General features: G+C 42.1%; 1 protein-coding gene across 2 annotated transcripts; it reads right to left on the minus strand.

Moving 5' to 3' along the window:
* Window positions 1–1,042: 1,042 nt before the first annotated feature.
* NPHS2 (NPHS2 stomatin family member, podocin) lies at window positions 1,043–21,691 on the minus strand. Of its 2 annotated transcripts, XM_068986454.1 has the most exons (8): window positions 21,418–21,691; window positions 17,436–17,539; window positions 11,122–11,194; window positions 10,175–10,257; window positions 7,227–7,430; window positions 4,149–4,204; window positions 2,665–2,743; window positions 1,043–1,321 (listed from the first exon to the last, which is right to left on the minus strand). In XM_068986454.1, the coding sequence occupies exons 1-8, from the start codon at window positions 21,689–21,691 to the stop codon at window positions 1,043–1,045; spliced, it is 1,152 nt and encodes a 383-aa protein (XP_068842555.1). The 2 variants fall into 2 exon arrangements, with proteins under 2 accessions (XP_068842555.1, XP_068842557.1); XM_068986456.1 differs by lacking the exon at window positions 7,227–7,430.
* Between the last annotated feature and the right edge of the window lie 2,036 nt (window positions 21,692–23,727).

Consider the following 23,727-nt stretch of genomic DNA (forward strand, 5'->3'; position numbering starts at 1 on the left):
CTTCTCCAGTGGACCACATTCTGTCAGACCTCTCCACCATGACCCGCCTGTCTTGGGTTGCCCCGCAGGCATGGCTTGGTTTCATTGAGTTAGACAAGGCTGTGGTCCTAGTGTGATTAGATTGACTAGTTCTGTGAGTATGGTTTCAGAGTGTCTGCCCTCTAGTATTTAAAGAATAAATATTGGGTTGGCAAACTAGTTCATTTGGGTTTTTCCATAAGATGTTACAGAAAAACCAAAACAAATTTTTTGGCCAAGCCAACAACTGGTAAATTCTATACTGAAAGTACATCAGCCCTATATTTATCACAATGCTTCCTTAGATTATAAGCAACATGTACCAGGTAAGTGTTTTTATCCTTTTATTTCTCTATTTGAAAAAAAAGAGTCTCTATAAAAATAATTCATTTGAAATTCTTTAATTAGGTATACATTTTATATCCAGCTCAAGTACTGGAATATGTACTCACAAGTATCTCTCTTTCACTCAGAAATACAGGAGTGTCATTGTGGTGCAGCTACCAGAGTCAGGTGCAAAAGCCTTGGGTGGAGCATACAAGCTAGAGTGTGGAATGACAGGGAGTTATTAAGACGTGCTTTTGAGGAGTTCATAGTAGGAGAGAAGCCTGCATCATAAGTGTGGGATTACAACAGAGTGTGATAAGCATAATGATAGGGGCATGTAGAAAGGGCTGTGGGAGCAAAAGAACCCTTCCCAAAGGGGCTAGAGGGCATCGAGGGAAAAGGACATTTGAACTACATCTTCAGAAGTCAAAATTCAGCCATATGTAGAATGCTGGCTAACGCCCTTTCCCATAATTCCTCTGATCAGATGATCCACCTACACATGTTCTGTGGCTTCTCTGTCATTACATGATTTCACTGTCTTCCTGTGTGTGTCGCTGCGCTGGGGCTCCATGCATTCCAAGGGCATCTCACATGGCAACAAAAGAAAGAGCAGGAACTGAGGACCGAGGGCCTTGCTCGAGGATGTAGCTGTTATATGGAGCCCTCTTTGCAGTCACATGATCCTTGTTTCTTCCTATAACATGGGAGAGTCTTTCTTTTTAGGATTCAGCGGCTCAACAGGTTTGGAAGGATTTGGTAAGGGGATGCCTCCTTGAGTTCTATTGCTTGGAGAAGACAGGAAATTAAGCAAGTCAAATGGCAAAGGTAAAACCACTGTGGAAGGTTTCTCTGTGGACAAGGATTGAAGGGTGTGCAGGTACCGAAGCTGAGCAGCGGCTGGAGTGCCTGATAGAATCTCGGCTGCCATCCTCAGGGACTCGGAGGCGGCCTTCTCCCCTTCTGCAGCGATCATCTAGACAAGGGATGCGAGGAAAAACAATGTGTGATTTTTCTTCGCTCCATGAAGGTTTTAATCCTACTTAGGGTGATTCAACAAACGAGCACTGGTATCTACTATGGGACAGGTGCTGCTAAGCGCAGGGGAGCAGACTGCCTTTTTGCTTAAGATCTTGATCTAGGGAGAGAGATATACTGTTGATTATAATGGGCTTTCCAGGTGGCACTAGCGGTAAAGGATCCACCCGGAAGTGCAGGAGATGCAAGAGGCTCAGGTTCAAATCCCTTGGAGGAGGAAATGGTAACCTACTCCAGTATTTTTGTCTGAAAAATTCCATGGACAGAGGAGCCTGGTGGACTACCATCCGTGGGGTCACAAAGAGTTCATTGTAACTTGGTGCAGAATTTGTTAAGAGCAGTAAGTGTTAGCGGAATTACTATGTCTGGTGGGCCTTGGAAGAGTATTAGGGTTTTGCTATTTTAGAGGAAAGGTTGGCCAGCATTCCAGGCAAAGACATGCAATCCTGAAAGAATGACTCCCAACTCAGGTTAGCATTTCAGAAGAAAAACACAAAAAAAGTCACCACCCAAATGTCCCCTTAAAGTGGGCAAAGGGAACTAGACTCAAAGACCTAGAAGCAGCTCTGCCCAGAGGACTGCCTTCCTCCCCATCTTTGTCCACCAATGCTCCAAAGTTATCCATCCTCTTGGCAGTATGGGATTTTCCTTACCTGCTTTCTGTTCTTTAAGAGGAAATCTGCCTCCCCTCCAGGCCTCATTTTCCTCTTCCTGACCCCCTTTCCCACCCACACCCAATCCTCTGGTAGCCACATCTTCTCACTGGCACACCTGAGCAGATGCCATGCATAGCACAGCCTCCCCAGGGCTCTAGAAATGAGGGAAGTGTGCTCTGACATGGTTGTCCCTCCAGAGCTTGCACAGAGCTAAGGATACAGGCCTGGGTGTCATTAACCTAGAGGGGACAGGTGACAGATATCACTCAAGGAGAGATGCCAGTGCTAGAGAAGAGGGATGGAGTTCAGGGAAGATACCTCTAGGGAAAGAGAGTGAAGGCAAGACTCAGGGAGGAGGAGGTCACTGTTACCAACAGCATCAGAGAGAGGGTCTAACAGGGAAAGAGATGTTGCCCTGGTCAGTTAGGAGGCTGTGAGCATGCCCGAGGAGAATAATTTTAATAGCGTGGTGTGTGCACAAGCCAGATTCCCCCCAGCGCCTGGATGGATAGGTAAGGAGCGAAGGGGAAATCTTCTCCATGAGGAGGGTTTCTTTTGGATTTTCTGGAGCTCCTCTGATGCTCCTCCGCTGTGCGGGAGGATGGCATGCTCAGGGCTGGCTCACCCGCACTTTGGCTTGTCTTTGTGCTTCGGCTTCCACCGCCAATGAGTGTTGCAGCCCAGCCGGCAGGCGCACATCCTTACTGAAAGAGAAAGCAGGTGGGTAGGTGAGTTTGCAGCGCAGCTTTAGCAGCCAGAACTTTCAGACAAACCTGCCACCTTCTCTACGCTCGGTTCATGATACATAGTGGATTCTGATTAAGCAGAGTGCGCCGCCCTAGACCTCTGTGCAGACAGTGGGCAGAGAAGAGGGGCTTAAGCATCATTGCCTCCAGTGTGGATTTTTATTATCACTGATGCTGTAGTAGAGCTGTGGTTTCCTCTTTACAAGTAAAGCAAATTTTGTGTTGCTGTATTGGGTTGGTCAAGAAGTTCGTTTGGGTTTTTCCATAGTATCTTACAGAAAATGTGAATGAACTTTTTGGCCCACACAACACTCTGATAAATTTTCCCACTTAAAGTTTAATCTGAATTTTGGCTACTAAATCTGAATAATGAACAACAGCCTTGAAGAGCCATACTATTAATAATGAGGGAAGTCATCTAAGTTGACAAAAGAGAACTTAATCAAAAAGGGTAGAACTGATCAAGTACTTAATGTACTGGAAAAAAGATACAAAATTGGATTTTTCCCCCTGATTGTAACTATAAAAAGTACATAGAAAACAACTTGGCAGTTCCTCAGAAAGCTAAATATGGAGTTACCAGATGATCCAGTAATTTCACACCTACGTATATAACCAAGAGAAGTGAAAACATGTTCACATATCAACTTGCACATGAATATTCATTGCGGCCTTATTAATAATGCCCCCAAAGTGGAAGCAACCCAAGTGTCCATCAACTGAGAGTAGATCAACAAACCATGGTATAGCCAGTCACACGATGGAATATTATTCAACTGTAAAAAGGAAGGAAGCACTGATTCATGCTACACCATGGAGGGACACTGAAAACATTATGGTGAGTGAAGAAGCCAGACACAAAAGGCCACAGATTGTGTGATATGTTTATATTAAATTTCTAGAATAGCCAAATCTAGAGAGACAGAGAGGAGTCAGTGGTTGTCAGGGGCTGGGGGTTGAGGCAGAAATGAAGAGTTCCTGCTTAATGGATGCAGGTTTTCTTTTGGAGGTGATAAAAATATTCTGGAATTATATGGTAGTGGTGGTTGTATCACTCTGTGAATATACTAAAAACCACTGAGTTTCAATTTTAAATGGTTAAAAATGATGAGTTTTATGTTATACGAATTTTACCTTAGAAAATGTTTAAATCCATAGAAAATATGACAGTTATTTACCCAGATGTTTATAGTGGTTGTGTTATAGTAATAAGATAATATGTAAATTTTTATTTCTTCCAAATTTATGCTAATATGGCTACAGTACTCATTCAATGAAAATAATTTTTCAAATAGAAGTTTTTAAATAAGATCAAAATATTTCCCTTTATCATATTGTTCTTCCTGGTTAATTTCCTACCCACATTTCTGTTCTCTCCACTTTGATTCCCCAAATACAGGTCACTGCATCCAAGGCAACCTGTGGAGGGAAGAGTTGAGACATCAGTGAGAACCTCTGGGTGCACCGATGGCCACTGCACTGAGAAAGCACATTTCTTCTGAAAGGCCATTATGTCCTTCCCTTTTTAATTTTAACATTATAAGGCCTTGCAAAAAACTGTTTAGTTTGCACAGTGCCACTCAACAAATACTTGTGGAATTAAAGATGGTGTGGTAGGCTGACTAATGGCTCCTAAAGACATCCCTGGAACCTGTGAATGTTACCCTAAAAGAAACTGTGCAGACGCAATTTAAGTTCAAGGCTATTAAAATGAAGGGCTTATCCTGGATCTTCCCAGTGGGCCCAAAAAGCAACTGCCAGGGTCCTTATAAGATGGAAGCGTGGTTGGGGTGGGGGACAGCTGGCTACAGAAGAGGAGAAAGTGATGTGATGATGCAAGCAAAGGTTGGAGTGCTGTGATTTGAAGACGGAGGAAGGGGCCACGATCTAAAGAATACAGGCAGCCACCCAGCGCTGAAAAGGGCAAGGAAATGGATTCTCCTCTCCAAACCTCCAGAAGGAACCAGCCCCTGCTGACACCTTGACTCTGGCCCAGTGAGATGTGTTTTGGACTTCTGGCCTTGAAACCATTAAGATAAAACTGGTGGTGATTTGTGGTTTGTTACAAAAGCTATAAGAAATAATAGAGATGGTATGTTTGTTAAATTTGCTCTAAAATACATTTATTATTGGGGCTTCCCAGGTGGCGCTAGTGGTAAAGAACTTGCCTGCCAATGCGGAGGTGTAAGAGATGTAGGTTCAATCCCTGGGTCAGGAAGATCCCCTGGAGAAGGGAATGGCCACCCACTCTAGTATTCTTGCCTTGAGAATCCCATGGACAGAGGAGCCTGGCGGGCTACAGTCCAGAGGGTCGCAAAAAGTTGGACATGACTGAAGCAACTTAGCACACAGCACATTTGTTAAATTTGTTCTAAAATGCATTTGTTAGAGAACCAATATTTTTAGTCTCTCTCTCATAGGATATTCTCTTCCATATAATATTCATTTATGGGAGCTTTCACTTCCTGTTTTTGGCAACCGTCTCCCCTACCTCCCCATCCCAGGAGTGGGAAGAAAATGAACTGTGGGTTCTGGAAAGGAGGGGTAGGCATGGAGCAATAGGTGGGCCATACTCTTTTTCCTTTTTAACTTATTTCTGATGATTTCTTGGGGACTAGATAGCTTAGTACACTGGGAACCCTGAGAAGACTAATTTGAGGGGTTGATGGGAGGAAGAAATGTTGAAAAAGACTTCACAGAGAAGGTGGCATCTTTAAGAACAATACAATCTTGCCGGTGGGGAAAAGGGAAGTATTTGGTGCAGTGCTGGGCTGTGCTTAGTCGCTCAGCCATGTCCAGCTCTGCGAGGAACAGCCTAAGAGGAGGCATGGAAGCACAGACACACTGAACGCTGGAGAAACACTCGCGTAGAGTATCAGACACACCAGAGGAAAGACGGCAAAGCTGAGGCTACAACAGTTGGGTCATTTATTCACTCATCCAAAAACCCAGTATCTGGCGTCTGTGTAAGAGCCCAGGACCAAGTACTAAGGACAAAAAGATGAATAAAATACGACCCCTGACAGAATGGAGTTCAAGGTCTGGGGAAACAGATGCGTAAATATATAAATTATAATTCAGCATAACAAGGGCAAGCTTGAATGTCAAGCATCTGGACCTTATCCATTATCCCTTGAGGAGGGATGAACAGAAAGAGAGGGTTGAAGGGAGGATAGAGGGGAGCACATGAGAGTGGTTTTTAAATTACAGAGCAGCAACTTCCCTGTGTCTTCTTGCTCTAACTTTCTCTCTTTTCAGCTTCTCTCATATCCTGAATTCTTCCATTTTCACTAGGATGCTAATCCCAGTTTTATCAGTGATGAATTGCATAAGCCACAAACATTCGGACACCTCATTGTCTCAGCTGTGTCTGCCTAGGCCTCATCAAGAATAATCATTATCAGTGCCTTCGATCCTTTGTTGCTTCTGCTGGAGGTCTTCCTTTAGCTAGACTTGCTCATAACCTCCTCGGAGAAGGCAAGGCACCCCACTCCAGTACTCTTGCCTAGAGAATCCCGTGGGTGGAGGAGCCTGGTAGGCTGTAGTCCATGGGGTTGCGAAGAGTCGGACATGACTGAGCGAGTTCACTTTCACTTCTCACTTTCATGCCCTGGAGAAGGAAATGGCAACCCACTCCAGTGTTCTTGCCTGGAGAATCCCAGGGATGGGGGAGCCTAGTGGGTTGCCGTCTATGGGGCTGCACAGAGTTGGACACGACTGAAGTGACTTAGCAGCAGCAGCAGCAGCAGCTCGTAACCTCCTAACTCAGTTCAGGGCCTGGGCGCCCCTTGGCCTCAATGACAGCCTCCATCACTGATGATAACTGCCACTTGACTGGCTGGCTACCTAGAATGCTGCTCTGTTCTCATCTCTCTTCTGAACACCTCTGCCAACTTGTCTTGGTAAGAATCGCAGACACCCACCCTGGTTGTGAGTGAAGTTGCTGAGCTTGCTCTCTGCAGGGCTAGATGCTGCTGCTTGTGAGGCAGTTCTTGTTTTTCTCTCTTTTCACCCCAGCTCAATAAAATCTGGATCATTGGCTGGGTAATTAACCACTTAAAGGTCTGTGATATTTTGTCTCTTTTAACCTGATAAAGTTTTTCAGTCTTTATCATTATCTAACTTTGCTTGTTTCCCCAACTAGACTGTAATGTCCCCAAATTCATTCCTTATCATTTTTTATTCCACCAACCCCTCCTTCCAGCCACTGAGGGAGGGTGAGAAGCAAAAGTGTGGCAATGACTGACTAATCGCAGCACAGATGGGTGACTAGGACCGGTTCAGGGTCTGGTTGGCAACCTCTTAACTGTCAGCTCCTTTCGGGATTGTACCTTTAACAGTGAATGCACGGCACATGAAGATTCAGTAAATGGTCAATGAAGAAAGGAATAAAAGGTAAAGGGATATTTCAACATACTTGGTGTTAAATTCATCTAAGTACCTTTACATCTTGAGCAATGTTCTTCCTCTCAAGAAGAATTTCAGTGAGGGATCGATGAGCTAGGAGACGCTTCATGGTGGTTTGCACAAGGAATTGGACAGCTTTGGACACATGAGCAAGACTGTTTAGGAGAAGAGAGGCATTTTCCATGCGGTAGTAGCAGACGGCATCTATCTCCATCACAAACATGTCTTTGGTTACAATCTAGGCAGAAAAAAAAATTTTGGATGACAGGCCTGATTCTTGGGCTTCTTTCCCACATAAGGATAGAGGGGTTAAATATGTCCAAAGGGTATTTTCTCAGAGACAGATAATAGTAAGAAAAAAAAAAAAAAGAGTAGTTGGCTCAGTCTTTAATCAAATAGACATTGAAAAAAATTATGGAGTTTGTATTAAATACACTAAACAACTCAATTTAAAGGAATCCTGTTATAAATCCTTTTGTAAAAATATCAGGAATAATTTTCTTATATGAAAACATCCAGTTGATTGTATATCAGGTCTTTTTAAACTGATGCCAAAAAAATCTGCTAAAAGAGCAACACATTCTGGGAAACCAGTACTCATGTGTATTGAGTGTATATTTAGAGGGCAGTTTATGATACGTATCAAAAGCCCTAAGAGATGTATGTGTACAACACTTCCTTTTTTAGACAAAAGGATATATTTTAAGGATTTAACTGTAAAGATGTGATTGACAGTATTGCTTATTGTAAGAAAAAATTAGAAATCGAGAGTTCCCTGGCAGTCCAGTGGTTAGGGCTTGGAGCTTTCACTGCTGGAGGTCTGGATTCAATTCCTGGTCTGAGAACTGAGATCCCATATCCCATGCAGTGCCTGTGTGCTTAGTCATGTCCGATTCTTTGCGACCCTTTGGACTGTAGCCCGCTAGGCTCCTGTGTCCATGGGGTTTTCCAGGCAGGAATACTGGAGCAGGTTGCCATTTCCTCCTCCAGGGGATCTTTCTGACCCAGGGGTCAAACCCACATCTCCTGTGTCTCCTGCATTGCAGGAGGATTCTTTACCCACTGAGCCATCAGGAAGCCCATGCCATGCAATGCAGCAGCCAAGAAAGTTTAGAAATAATATCAACAGTAGGGAATTAGCTGAGTAAATTCCAGTTACTAAACTCAATTAGTTAAGTAAATTAATTTAGTAAAATCCACACCATGAAATGCTGTATGTCTGTCTAAAACAGAGGTAGAAACATAGCTAATATATAAAAAGATGGTAACAGTATATTTTTGAGTGAGAAAGGATAGGTGACTAAATAGGTATGTATGGTATGATTGATATATATGATGTATATATGTAGTGTATATGTATATATGATGTGTATATATATATATATATATACACACACACACATATATATATATACACATGTCTGAAAGTATAACCACACATATAGAAAAGTTTGAAGGATACATTCCAAAATATCAACTCAATGGGTAACAGGATTAGGTGTATGTTTTATTCCTTTTTCACATTTTATTATCTAAAATAAGCCTTTTAAACAAATATCATTTTTATTCACATTTCTGTTTGCCAAAAGAAAGGATGAGAAAGAACCTCAAATGGAAAGTAGGAGACCATTTAGGAAAGGCTTATAAATCAGAATCAGTAACAGGAAAGTCTAGATGTTAACTCAACATTTAACTTTTAATTGTGGTAAAATGAACAGAACATCAAATTCACCATCTTGACCATTTTGACAAGCACAATTCAGTAGAATTAGGTACATTCACACTGTTGAGCAACAAGCATCCAGAACTCTTTTCATCCTGCAAAACTGAAATCCACTGAACACCTCTCTGTTCTCTCCTCCCCCAGTCCCCACAACCATCCTTCACTTTCTGTTGCTCTGAATCTCACTCCTCCAGGTTCCTCATACAGGAGTCATACAGTATTTGTCTTTTTGTGACTGGCTTATTTCACTTAGTATAATTTTCCCAAGGTTCATCCATGTTGTAGTATGTGCCAGAATTTCATTCCTTTTTAAGGCTGATTAGTATTCCATTGTCAGTATATGCCACATTTTGTTTATTCAGCATTGATGGGAACATGGATTGCTTCCACCTTTGTGGCCATTGTGAACTGATGTTGTGCACACAGGTATATAAGCATCCCTTCAATTAGCCTGCTTTCAATTCTTTGGAGTCTATACAACCAAAAGTAGAATTGGTAGATTATATGGTAATTCTATTTTTAATTTTTGAATAACTCTTTTCTACACTAGCTGCACCATTTTACATTCCCACCAACAGTATACAAGGGTTCCAATTTCTCTACATCTTTGCCAACACATTATTTTGTTTTTTTTTTCTTAATAATTGCCATCCTAATAGATGTGAGGTGGTATCTCATTGTGTTTTTTATTTGCATTTCTCTAATGATTTTAGTGATGCAGAGCATCTTTTCACATGTTTATTGGCTATTAAATATCTTTTTTGGAGAAATATGTCCATTCAAATCAAGGTATATACAATATATCATATATAGAGGGCAGTCTTCTTTACTCAGTCATTCAATTTAAAGATTAATTTTATCTAAAGAATACCATAACAGCAACATCCAGATGTATTTGAACAAATTATTGGGTACCATGCCTTAGTCAGCTTGACACATAAAATTAAGTATCACTAAGGCCTTTGTCCATTTTACTTGGATTGTTTGCTTACTTGTTGAGTTATAAGGTTTAATATATTTTGGATATTAACCTCTTATAAGAGAGAATATTTGCAATTTTTCCCCATTCTATAAGTTGCCTTTTCTTTCTGCTGATTGTATCCTTTGATGTATAGGAGTTTTAAATTTTTATGTAATCTTTCTTTCTTTTTTTTTTTCTGCTTTTGAGCAAGAATAGTCATTTTCTTCTAGGCCAGAATTGGTAGAGTGCTTAGCCAGGAAAAATGTAGACAGAAAGAAAAATCCCCCACTTGGCTTACCTCATGAAAGGGTATCTCCAAGGTTTGGAGACGAAGGTCAACCTTGTGGTAGGTATCCAGGCAGGGCAAAAAGAAGAAAAGGCCTAGAAAGGGGGGGAAAGGGAAGTGACCAGTGAATAGCTGGCATGGAGGCTGTTTGGGGTTCACTTTTTTGGTGTCAAGTTGAATGCTGAGTCACTTTTCTTAGCCTCCATGGTCTATGCATAGACCATTGGGCCATCACACCTCCACCCTGTGTTGTGTTTGTTGTTGCTAAGGTTACCAAATAATTTGTTGTTCCATATGGGACATGTTTAGGGGTGAAAGGAAAGGACTACACCGGGACAACAGGCCCAATCAGGGATTATACCCAGTAAAATGGGCTTGGTCATGGTGCTGACCTGTCCAGATCTTGGGTCACACATCTGTCTCCTTCATCAGATTTACACTCTCTAACACGAGTGTCTTATGCATTATTGTTAGCATTAGTGCCTAACTAGTGCCTTTTAGGTGCTCTATAAAAAACTAGTTTTTGAATCTATGTGTGTACCAAGGTGACCAACTTTAGAGCCAGCAACCTCAATGTGGTATTTCTTATACTGGGAGTCCCAGAGGTAATCAGGACAGCAGCATCATGATATCAGCCTCTGGTTGGCTAGTCAGTCCTCACCCACCCAGTATAATGTGTAAGGTGCCTGGCCGTAGGTCCTAACCTACTTCCTGCTCCAGCCAGGGGGCCCTAGCACATGGCTGTCTGCATCCACTCTCTTTTGGTCGCTAGTGACCTGGTAGTAATGCTCTCTGAAGGATTTCTTAATAACTGGTGTTACAAATAACAGACTGAAAAATGAAGATATCACGAGTCAAGTCACTTCATGGAGTCTGAGGGCCATATTACAGATATACATGAATTGATGAAATTGGCAAGTTTCTTGCGGGGGGTGGGGTGTAAAGAAGATTGTTCTTACCAGGGCCTTTGGCTCGTCCAGGAAGCAGATGTCCCAGTCGGAATATAATTACTCTCTCATACTCCTGTACAACCTAAAGGGAAATGTAATACTTTTGAATTACTCTAGGAGAGAAAAATGAAGTCTTCAAAAGACCTTGGCATGACAGTGATTGTAAGTATCAGAAATCTCTTGCTTTGAGAACCAAGAAAAAATTTCTCTTAAAACTTACATTTTCAAAATGTAGAATTTCAGGAACCAATGAAAAAGTATATTGGCCATGTTAATTTTTGAGCCTGCGGACAGAATTTTGATTAGGACTCATGATTGTCTGAAAAATAATTGCTTCCACCAAATCAAAGAAATCACAGCATATTTAATCTTGTATTTTTGCTGTGACTGATACATTAATAGCTTTACATGAATCTCTTATTCAGTTCAGTTCAGTTGCTCAGTCGTGTCCGACTCTTTGCGACCCCATGAATTGCAGCACGCCAGGCCTCCCTGTCCATCACCAACTCACAGAGTTCACTCAGATTCACGTCCATCAAGTCCGTGATGCCATCCAGCCATCTCATCCTCTGTCGTCCCCTTCTCCTCCTGCCCCCAATCCCTCCCAGCATCAAACTCTTTTCCAGTGAATCAACTCTTCGCACGAGGTGGCCAAAGTACTGGAGTTTCAGCTTTAGCATCATTCCTTCCAAAGAAATCCCAGGGCTGATCTCCTTCAGAATGGACTGGTTGGATCTCCTTGCAGTCCAAGGGACTCTCAAGAGTCTTCTCCAACACCACAGTTCAAAAGCATCAATTCTTCGGCACTCAGCCTTCTTCACAGTCCAAATCTGACATCCATATATGACTACTGGAAAAACCATAGCCTTGACTAGACGGACCTTAGTCGGCAAAGTAATGTCTCTGCTTTTGAACATACTATCTAGGTTGGTCATAACTTTTCTTCCAAGGAGTAAGCGTCTTTTAATTTCATGGCTGCAGTCACCATCTGCAGTGATTTTGGAGCCCCAGAAAATAAAGTCTGACACTGTTTCCACTGTTTCCCCATCTATTTCCCATGAAATGATGGGACCGGATGCCATGATCTTAGTTTTCTGAATGTTGAGCTTTAAGCCAACTTTTTCACTCTCCTCTTTTACTTTCATCAAGAGGCTTTTTAGTTCCTCTTTACTTTCTGCCATAAGGGTGGTGTCATCTGCATATCTGAGGTTATTGATATTTCTCCCGGCAATCTTGATTCCAGCTTGTTTCTTCCAGTCCAGCGTTTCTCATGATGTACTCTGCATATAAGTTAAATCAGCAGGGTGACAATATACAGCCTTGATGTATTCCTTTTCCTATTCGGAACCAGTCTGTTGTTCCATGTCCAGTTCTAACTGTTGCTTCCTGACCTGCATACAGATTTCTCAAGAGGCAGGTTAGGTGGTCTGGTATTCCCATCTCTCGAAGAATTTTCCACAGTTTATTGTCACCCACACAGTCAAAGGCTTTGGCATAGTCAATAAAGCAGAAATAGATGTTTTTCTGGAACTCTCTTGCTTTTTCCATGATCCAGCAGATGTTGGCAATTTGATCTTTGGTTCCTCTGCCTTTTCTAAAACCAGCTGAACATCAGGAAGTTCACAGTTCATGTATTGCTGAAGCCTGGCTTGGAGAATTTTGAGCATTACTTTACTAGCATGTGAGATGAGTGCAATTGTGCGGTAGTTTGAGCATTCTTTGGCATTGCCTTTCTTTGGGACTGGAATGAAGACTGACCTTTTCCAGTCCTGTGGCCACTGCTGAGTTTTCCAAATTTGCTGGCATACTGAGTGCAGCACTTTCACAGCATCATCTTTCAGGATTTGAAACAGCTCAACTGGAATTCCATCACCTCCACTAGCTTTGTTCGTAGTGATGCTTTCTAAGGCCCACTTGACTTCACATTCCAGGATGTCTGACTCTAGATGAGTGATCACACCATCGTAATTATCCGGGTCATGAAGATCTTTTTTGTACAGTTCTTCTGTGTATTCTTGCCAGCTCTTCTTAATATCTTCTGCTTCTGTTAGGTCCCTACCATTTCTGTCCTTTATTGAGCCTATCTTTGCATGAAATGTTCCCTTGGTATCTCTAATTTTCTTGAAGAGATCTTTAGTCTTTCCCATTCTGTTGTTTTCCTCTATTTCTTTGCATTGATTGCTGAAGAAGGCTTTCTTATTTATTCTTGCTATTCTTTGGAACTCTGCATTCAGATGCTTATATCTTTCCTTTTCTCCTTTGCTTTTTGCCTCTCTTCTTTTCACAGCTATTTGTAAGGCCTCCCCAGACAGCCATTTTGCTTTTTTGCATTTCTTTTCCATGGGCATGGTCTTGGTCCCTGTCTCCTGTACAATGTCATGAACCTCATTCCATAGTTCATCAGGCACTCTGTCTATCAGATCTAGGCCCTTAAATCTATTTCTCACTTCTACTGTATAATCATAAGGGATTTGATTAAGGTCATACCTGAATGGTCTAGCAGTTTTCCCTACTTTCTTCAATTTCAGTCTGAATTTGGTAATAAGGAGTTCACGATCTGAGCCACAGTCAGCTCCCGGTCTTGTTTGTGTTGACTGTATAGAGCTTCTCCATCTTTGGCTGCAGAGAATATAATCAATCTGATTTCAGTGTTGACCATCTGGTGATGTCCATGTGTAGAGTCTTTTCTTGTGTTGTTGGAAGAGGGTGTTTGCTATGACCAGTGCATTATCTTGGCAAAACTCTATTAGTCTTTGCCCTGCTTCATGAGCTACATACAAACCTTATGGCAGCCATGCAGGTACTCAGATCACCCTTCAAGAAGAGCCTGCAGCCAACTATATGTTGTCTGTAGGTGACACACTTTCTAGTCAAAAGTACAAATAGGTTGAAAGTAAAAGGATAGAAAAAACTACACCATACAGAGTAACTAAAAAATAGCAGGAATGACTACACTGATGTCTGACAAAATGGAGTTTAAAAACCAACATACCAAGATTTTACTAGTGATAAAGAGGGACATTGTGAAACGGTAAAAGTGGCATTGTGAAATGGTAAAAGTGTCAATGCATTAGGAAAGTATAACAACGGTAAACATGTATGTATCTAAAAATAGAGCTCCAGCATATATAGGGCAAAAACCAAAAGAAGATAAAAATAGACAATTCAACAATAATAGTTAGAGACTTTACTATCCCACTTTCAATTGTGGGTAAAAGAATTAGACAGAAGGTCAACAAAGAAAGAAAAGATTTCAACAACACCATAAGTAAACTAGACCTAACAGATATCTATGTATAATTCCACTCAACAATAGAAGAGTACATATTCTTTTCGTGAAAACGTGGACTATCTCCAGGATAGACCATATGCTAGGCCATTTAAAAAAACCTCAGTAAATTTAAAAGGATTGAAACCACACAAAGTATTTTCTCCTATAACAATGAAATGAAATTAGAAATCAATAACAAAAGGATATTTGGGAAATTAAATCACACACTCTAACCAACAGGTCAAGGAATTTATCACAAAAGGAACTGAAAAACACTTTGAAATGAATGAAAACAAAACCTCAAGATACCAAAATGAATGGGATGAAACTAAAGCAATGCTTAGAGGAAAATTTATAGCTGTAAATATCTATAATAAATGAGAAGAAATATCTCAAAATAATACACTAATTTTTTAATATAAATTTATTTATTTTAATTGGAGCTTAATTTCTTTACAATATTGTATTGGTTTTGCCATATATCAACATGAATCCGCCACAGGTATAGGGTTCAGGATGGGGTACACTAATTTTCTGATACTAGAAACAGAAGCACAAACTAAACCCAAAGTAAGCAGAAAGAAAAAAGATTCAGTGGAAATAAATGTAATAGAAAATAGAAAAACATTAGAGAAAATTAATTGAAACCATAGTTGAACCCAAAGAACCATAGTTGGTTCTTTGAAAAGTTCAGCAAAATTGATAAATATTTAGCTAGACTGACCAAGAAAAAAAGAGAGATTAAAATGTTGAAATCAGGAGCCAAAGAGGAATGACAAAGACATCACTACTATCCTTATAGAAATAAAAAAGATTATAGATGACAATACTATAACAACTATACACGAACAAATTAGATAACAAGTAAAATAAATTCCTAGAGTCATAAACTACCAAAACTGATTCCAGAAGGAAAAATAAAAGTGAAAAAGACCCAGAATTAAAAGGTTGAATTAGTAGTTTAAAAATTTCCAGCAAAGAAAAGTCCAGGGCCAGATGACCTCACTTGTAAATTCTGCCAAACATTTAAAGAGGAATTATCAGCAGTTCTTCACAAATTCTCCCACCTCATTCTCTGAGGCCAGGATTACCCTGATACCAAAACAATACAAAGACATCACAAGAAAGGAAAACTATAGACCAATATCTCTCATGAATATAAATGCAAAACTCCTCAACAAGACAACAAGCAACCTGACTCCAATAACATATTAAAAGGTTTATACACCCTAACCAAATGGGACTTATCCTAGGAATATATAGTTGATTTACCACCCAAAATTCAATGAATACAGTATACCACATTAGGAGAATAAAGAGCAAATGTCACGTCATCGTCTCAATGGGTGAAGAAAAGGCATTTGACAAAATCCAACACTCTCTTATGAAGATGAAGGAGAAGAAGAGGAGGAAGGAGAACTTGCATGAAATTGGCAACAGCCTCAGCAGCATCTGCAGCGTTCCCACCAAAGACATGCTCTTCCTGGCCACTCCTGCCAGTGACTAAGAATGACAGGGATACAAGGGCCTGGCCATTTCTGTCCATTGTGAGACTCATCTCCGAGGCAAACTTTGCTCAGGAGTTCCCTTTCAGTAGGTCCAAGACTTTCTTGAAGTTGTCCCACAGTCTGAGGCTCCTTCCCACCAATCCTTCCTTCGCCTTCTCAGATCACAGGTGTTAGATCTGCCTCATTCGCGGAAGGCTTTCCCTTCCCTACTTCCATTCTCAATCTTTCTTACAATGTCTCCCCACAAATCCCTTGCACTTCTAATTCCATCTTGGTATGTTCTTCCTGAACTGACACAAGTCTTCGTTTACTTCAGGGACAGCTTCAGACACATGTAAAACCACCTGTGTGTGGATGCCAAGTTGCTTCAGTTGTGTCTCGTTGTGATGTATGGACTGTTGCCTGCCAGGCTCCACTGTCTATGGGATTCTACAGGCAAGAATACTGGAGTGGGCTGCCATGCCCTCCTCCAGGGGACCTTCTGGCCCCAGGGATGGAACCTTCACCTCTTATGTCTCCTGGTGCCTGGTACTGGCAGGCAGGAAGGTTCTTCACCACTAGCGTCACCCATGGGCCCAAGATGTTTGTCATTCGTGATCTCTTGAAGCTGCCTGAGGTTTCCTGAATGTGTTAATAATAGGCACCATGACCTCTTCTCGGGGAAGGCAATGGCACCCCACCCCAATACTCTTGCCTGGAAAACCCAATGGACGGAGGAGCCTGGTGGGCTGCAGTCCATGGGGTCGCGAAGAGTTGGATACGACTGAGTGACTTCACTTTCACTTTTCACTTTCATGCATTGGAGAAGGAAATGGCAACCCACTCCAGTGTTCTCGCCTGGAGAATCCCAGGGATGGCGGAGCCTGGTGGGCTGCTGTCTATGGGGTTGCACAGAGTTGGACATGACTGAAGCGACTTAGCAGCAGCAGCAGCAGTAGCAGCAGCATGACCTATTCTGGGCCTGTCTTTGTGTTAGTATAGAGGGTAGATCAACTGGATAAAGGTCCTGTCCTGAAAGGGCTCTCAGTCTAATGGCAGAGATTGAAGTGAGTGAAAGTTGCTCAGTCCTGTCCGACTCTTTGCAACCCCATGGCCTATACAGTCCATGGAATTCTCCAGGCCAGAATACTGGAGTGGGTAGCTGTTCCCTTCTCCAAGGGATCTTCCCAACACAGGGATCAAACCAGGTCTCTCTCATTGCAGGTGGATTCTTAACCAGCTGAGCCACCAGGGAAGCCCAAGAATACTGGCGTGGATTGGGTATCTACAAACATTATACTTGTGGTAACTGCCAGAATGGGTGAGAAAGGTGGGGGAGATGAGAGCACAAGGAAGGGAATGACAGTCTGGAGGAGTCAAGGAAAGCTTCTCAGTTCTCTTTGAGCAGGTATAAAAGAGTAAGAGCTCTTCTGCAAGGTGAGTGGGAGTGAGCGCATTCCATGCAGAACAGACAGCAAGTACCAAAACACAGAAATGAGAGTGGACATGGGGTGGTGAGTGAGAGACACCAGGAAATTACTTGTTAGGTCCTCATGGACTCTCACCTTTATGCAGAACCAGATAGAAAAAGGGAAGGTCACGATGATGAAGAGCAGTGATGTGAGGACAAGAAGCCACTCACAGGCCCCTAAACTGGAAGGCTTGGTACCTTGAAAAAAGAAAAAAAAAAATTATATTGGAATTTCACCACATTTACTGACTAGCGCCTCTAGCTCAGTCCCTGATATTAAGGTTGGATCAGTTTGTAGACTTTGCTGGAAACAGTAGAATGAGCTGGACGTCAGTGTGCTCGTTTCCCAGAACCTGTCTGTGTGACGGGCTTTGGGGGCTGACGGAAGGCGGAATAGGCTCCTGGAAAGGCAGCGGTGGGCACCCTGGAACAAGCCCAGCATCTGAACATGTGGTCTGGGCTCCAGTTCTGATGCCACCGTTTTCTGTTCAAATGGGCTTAAGCAAGGCACACAACCTCTCTGTTTCCTCATCTGTTCCAGGAAATGCTATTCATCGCATGACTATTTCATAATAACTGTCTCATGGGATATTTCATATTTGGCATAAGGATGAAATGACATATACACATAGAAGCATGAAACTGTTTTCTTTTGTGTGTGGTGGTGTTATTTGAAGCGATTCAAAACACATGTGTCCAGAGGTTTATCTTCCCTGAAATTACAACCCCATCTATCACTTGCCCCAATAACTGAAATTTCTGCATGAGAGCCCCTTCTTGTTTTCAAGTCATTTTTTGTTTTTGTTTTTTTTTGGCTGCACCCCGCAGCTTGTGGGATCTTAGATCCCCCTGACCAGGGACAGAACCAGGGCCCCCACAGGGAAAGTTCCAACTCGTAACCACTAGACTGCCAGAGAATTCCTGGGAGCCCCTTCTTTGGGTAAAGGTGTGATCTTTAGACAATCTCTGAAAATCACCTTTGTGGGGTAATATTAGCCCATCTGTGCCTATGAAAAGGTGATAAGGAACTGGAGTACAGACCATCCAGGTTGCTTGAGTGATAAATGAAATGGTGTTTATATCAGGGAAAGTTCATCTCAAGAACACAAGCTTCTTAGGGCCGTGTCTTATTTACACTGTGTTCCAGGACTGGAGTAGTGCCTGAAACACACATTCAGCAAATAATTCTTGAATGTAGAAAGGAAGGCGAAGTGGATAGTGAAAATGATTTAAATGCAATAGTTACAGAAATCTCAAGAATTTTAATCTTTAGGTACTAGAATATTGGCCAAAGGGACACTATTTGTCAGTTTAAAAAAATCTCATAGAGAACTAGAAGGTGACTAAAGATTACAAATGGTAAGAAGTCTATTTTTAAGAGAAGGGATGGAAACGGATAACTAATTAGTGGGCCTGAAGATTTTATTTCCATGCTGGGAAAATAACTGGAAAGGTCATCACCAAACTGATGTGCAGATTAATTGAAGAGGGCAGATAAACAAGATGCACCAGCAGAAAACTAACCTCAGTGCTAGATGTCAATCTGTGGTGGTTCCCAAATGGTGTCCCACAGAACACTAATCCCACAGGGTGCTCCACAGATCAACAGTTCCCGGAATAAATGAGTTTAGAAAATACTGTGAACGGTGTTCCCCTCCTGGAGCTCCCAACAGTCACGGGAGTATTGAAGCTAGGAGAATCCCTTCAGCAAAGAAGCCTTCTTTACTTTGTTTAACCTAGTATTTCCCAAAATTTGACCAGGTGATGTTTTCTCCAAACAAATGCATGTTCCATGGAATTTATTTCTCATGCAACCTGTTTGGGGAGAGATGACTCTATCAGCATCACACTGGTTTTTACAATATTCTTTCCTGAGAGCAACAGTAGTGTTCTTGCCATGTTTAAACACGTTTATAATAATATTTCATTTGCCAGTGATAAGCATGGTTAGTAAAAATAAATAAATGCACATACAGACAAAATTTACATTTTCTAAGTGAAGAAAGTCCTCAAAATTCCTTCATATAATAGTTAGGGATATGAACAGAAAACTAATATCTATACCCAAATATAACTTATATGTTTTACTAACAAAGTATTTTTCTCTTAAAATGAGTTCCTTGAACATCCAGTTTGTTAGGTTTAAATAAATAGTGAAACATGACATGTTAAAGCCAAAAGAGCCTTTAGATATGCCGTAGTGCGAGAATCCCCAACATTTCAATGAAGTGAAGCTTCTTTTTGTTTCTCCCAATCTTAGGTGGCCTGGTAGAAATGTGGTGCTACATGAGGAGGAGAGGGGGTATTGCTGTGTCTGTGGGAACCACAGAAAGCTCCCAGTCAAGGACTCAGCAAGCAGGTCTCATCCTTAAGGTGACCCATCCACTTGGGGGGCCACTAGCTCTAGTGACTTTATAGCTGAAGAGACTGAATGAGGCCCACAGTGTGAAGCTACTAGCCCAAGGCCACCGCTAGTTGGGGGCAGTGCTGGAACCATGACCAGAAATCAGGCAGAACACCCTGCAAGGATGGGCTTTTCAGTAAGACTTATTCTGAGATTCTGGCTTCTCTAGTTTCCACCTGTAGGTCTTGGACAAGTAACTTAATTTCTCAGCATTTTTTCTTATCTGTGCCTACTCAGTAAAGCACTTAGCTTGTGCCTGGCACAAAGTAAGAGGTCCAAAAATGGGGCTCCCTTCCTTTCCTACCCCACCCATATGATCTGAAGCACAATACTTTCTCAGCATTAACACTCACAATACTAATGACTCACAATACTAACCTCAGCATTAATGTAGCAGTGAATCCAATAACCCTTTAATAATCAGAAATTTCTGATCCATGAAGAGGCATCAGGTAGGCAAAACAGCATTAACATGGTCAACATAAACAACAGCCCAACTGCTGGAATATTTCTCAAGTCATAGCTTTCAATGCTACAGCATATAGGGAAGTGCTGCTAGCTGGGAAATGTCAAAATTTTGTAGTCAGCAGAAAGTAGTATAACACTACTCCTTATTTACCTTCCTTTAAAGTTAAACCTCCTTCATCCTATAATTAAGGTAATGAGTTTTTTCTTCATTCATCATAAGATGGATTGGAGTCAGGGACTTCCCTGGTGGTCCAGTAGTTAAGATTCCACCTTCCACTTCAGGAGGCACGAGGTCAGTCCCTGGTCAGGGAACTAAGGTTCCACATGCCACAGAATGTGGCCAAAAATTAACTTAAAAAAAAAAAAAAAGGATTGGAAGCAGATAAATTTGCTCCTAAGAGTTGTTTCACCTGCAGAAGCCAAAGAGACCCTTTTCCCTGTGATTCCCTCCCTTTGGTCTAACTTGCCTCTTTTAGCTTGCAAAGATTCTGCTCTGAGCATTTATATGTATATTCTTTCCAGGCTTTGTGTAAGATAAGCACTTTGAATGTTTATCTTAGCTCATTTTATGTGAGCTCATTTTAATGTTTATGTTAGCTCATTTTATCCTCACAATTACCCTCTGCGGCGGGTACTCTTGGTGTCCCCATTTGATAGATGGGTAAGGCTCTGCCTATGATCCAATGGTTAACTGAGATCTGGCTTTTCTTTACTTGGCTCTATGTCTCTACTTTTTAGAAAGAACGATCGGCGCAAGGAAGGTGTAAAATGCTTTTAGGTTAAGTCTGATGAAGAGCCGAGAAAAAGCTACAAACTACCCTGAATCATCAGCTCCTGCATTTCTTAAACTAGGGGCCCACATACTCTTCCAGCCACAGGAGCAGCTGCAAGGCTCCTTCAGCATGTTGGTCCCCAACCTGGACCACACTCCCTGCCACCTCCCAACCGTGGCTGACCCCTGCGAACAGTGGTATTCGGTGGATGTTATTTGTATTTCTTCTGATGTATTTTGGTCTCCACCACTGGTGGGTCAGTGGGTCCCGGCTCGCTGTCTTTCATTTCCTGGGAATCTGAGCAGGTCCAGCCGGCTGCTCTGACCTCTGTAGCTCTCAGGGCGGTGACTCGTTGCACCCTAACTGACATTTCTTGGGTACCACTTGGGAAGACCGCACCCTCTCCCGGGGCCTCAGCCTGCCCGCTGTACCTTCCTCTGGCCGCTCGCTCTCCAGCAGCGCCACCACTTCGGTGCCCTCTTCGCCAGAGCCCCGGACTTCATCCACGTCCACCACAGTGGCTGCCGGCGCTCGGGGCTCGCCTGGGCTCCCTGCCCGCCCGAGGGCCGGCTGCTCCGGCTCGGCATCCCGGCGCCCGCGGCCTCGGCCGCCCCTGTCTGTCTTCGCCCTTTTGCTCTCCTTGTGCGAGGAGCCGCTGCCTCTCCTGTGGGCGTCTCTGGAGGAGCTCCGAGCCCTCTTCTCCATCCTCAGAGCGACCTGGCCCGGGAGTGCGGTTCCTGCGGCGTCTCTTGGCAGGGATGCACGCGCCTCCCTGGGGGAGAATATAATGACCCTGGGCGGGGGCGGGACCCCAGAGGTGTGCGGGCGGGGCTCTGCTCAAGGTGAAACCCGACCGCTGTTTCTCAGGGGTCAGGGCGCGCCGCCCTTGAGACTCGGTGCCACCTTCAGCAGTGAGTTTGTGTGAGAGCCCGTGTGCCGGGTTAAAACGTTTTAAAATGTGTTTCTAGAGACGAACATTTGAGCTGAAATATCACGCAGGCCCTCAAACTGCTGAAGGTGTGATGGCACTTTGCTTTACGATTTGTTAATATTGTATGAATTACAATATGTGGTCCCCGCGTAAGGCTAGAGAGATTAAGGGACAGAAAAGGTTGTCCGATTAGGGTAACTTTAAGGTAAAATTAGAAACTTCTCTGCAAGCACCACCCCTCCCCCCACCTCTGCCTGAAGATCTTCTCAAGGTTACCTTTCCTCTCCTAATTTACTTTATGTCCTGGCCCCACTCTTTCTGCCGAAGATTTCGCAGGTAAAGGTGTTGGCTGACTACTCCTGGGAAGATTCACATTTTAAAAGGGGCGAAGCAGGGGTGGGGGTGGGTGGGGGTAAGGAAAATTCTCCCAGACCTCTACTTACACACACACATGCTCTCTTATTTATATTTCTTTTTTAATAATTTATTATTATTTTACTAATGCTTAAGCCTGCTGATGTTGCTTCTTGAAGAATCAGAAGAGAAGGGATCTGATTTAACTTTTTTTTTTTTTTTAACTTTTTTAAGGAAAGGGCTACTTTTGTTCTTGGCTAAACCCTGTTCCCCCCATTCTTCCTTCATAAAGGCAAGAGTTTTGCTTTTTTAAGCCTTGCTGGCCACCTCCACTCAGCAGTACCCTGGGATAGCTGCCCCACCTGCATCTGAAACATTGAATGGATCGATTTCTTTCTTATTCTCTATTAATAATTTCTCATTGAATAGGAGGTTGGTCTGGATAACCAAACTCAAGATTTATGATTCTACTCAAAGAGTTCATTACAGTATGGTAGAGATAATGATCTCTTAATTTTAATTTTCCAATATTTATTGAGTTCACATAGTGATAGCTTTTTTTCTTTCTCAAAAACTTTATTAAAGAATGAGGCCTGGGAGACTTTCCTGGTAAGAGGGTAAGACTCCATGTTTCCAAAGCAAGGACTGCAGTTTCTGAAGTAACTTAAATTGACTCTGGAAAAACCATTCTACTATTTTCTTCCATATATTCTGAGTTAGGTCACTGGGAATATAATAATTAAAAGATGAGTAAAAAAAAGTCAAATAGATTTATTTTTTTACTGTCTAAACCTGATTATTGTGTGGACTACATAGGGAGGGTAAATGTTTCTTTTCAAGTGCCTGACTCAGTATTTTTTCCCCATAACACTATACTGAAAAAATTTTTGAAGTTGCATTTGGCCCAAAGGGGGGAAAATATGATTATTTACTATTCATTCAAAATTAATAGTTGCAATTAAACATAGCTAGTTTATCATCTTTAAAGATTTTCCTATTTGGGAACTGTAGCATTTATTAATTTTTTCTCATCTTTTGATTCTGTTATGTATTAATTTGACCTAGAGTCCTAGCTGTAGACTTTTAAACTAAAATTGTACCTCAATTTTTGAAGCAAGAATTGGCAGGATATCTGGCCAAATTATATTCTCAAAGCTGTACCTTCTCCCCCAAGAAGATTTCTTGTAGGAGAAAAATTGATGAGAAAAAGCCATACTTGATTGTTGCAGCCTGTGTTGGGTACTTGTTCTCAAGTCTCCTCTGCTATTATCAGTGCTTCATTTTCCATATCCATTTATTACAGTAACACAAGCATCTGCTTACATCACAAGGCTCTTTGGATTATGAATGACAATGACAATATCTGAGAAAGGGGGTAACATTCCATGTTTAAAAAGGTCAACATGCTGAGTGCTGAGGTAGCAGCACTAGTCTCTAGCTGGCTGGCCTCATCTCT

This window comes from Capricornis sumatraensis, chromosome 14, assembly GCF_032405125.1.
Source record: "Capricornis sumatraensis isolate serow.1 chromosome 14, serow.2, whole genome shotgun sequence".
NCBI classification, from domain to species: Eukaryota; Metazoa; Chordata; class Mammalia; order Artiodactyla; family Bovidae; genus Capricornis; species Capricornis sumatraensis.

Bases quoted from the DNA above. Each gene is read 5' to 3' on its own strand.
- NPHS2 (XM_068986454.1), bottom strand. From the start codon at position 21,691: ATGGAGAAGAGGGCTCGGAGCTCCTCCAGAGACGCCCACAGGAGAGGC. The intron at 17,540-21,417 runs GTACAGCGGGCA...TCTTTTTTCAAG, and splicing joins GAGCGAGCGGCCAGAGGAAG to GTACCAAGCCTTCCAGTTTA. The intron at 7,431-10,174 runs GTAAGCCAAGTG...TTTTCTGCCTAG, and splicing joins TGGAGATACCCTTTCATGAG to ATTGTAACCAAAGACATGTT.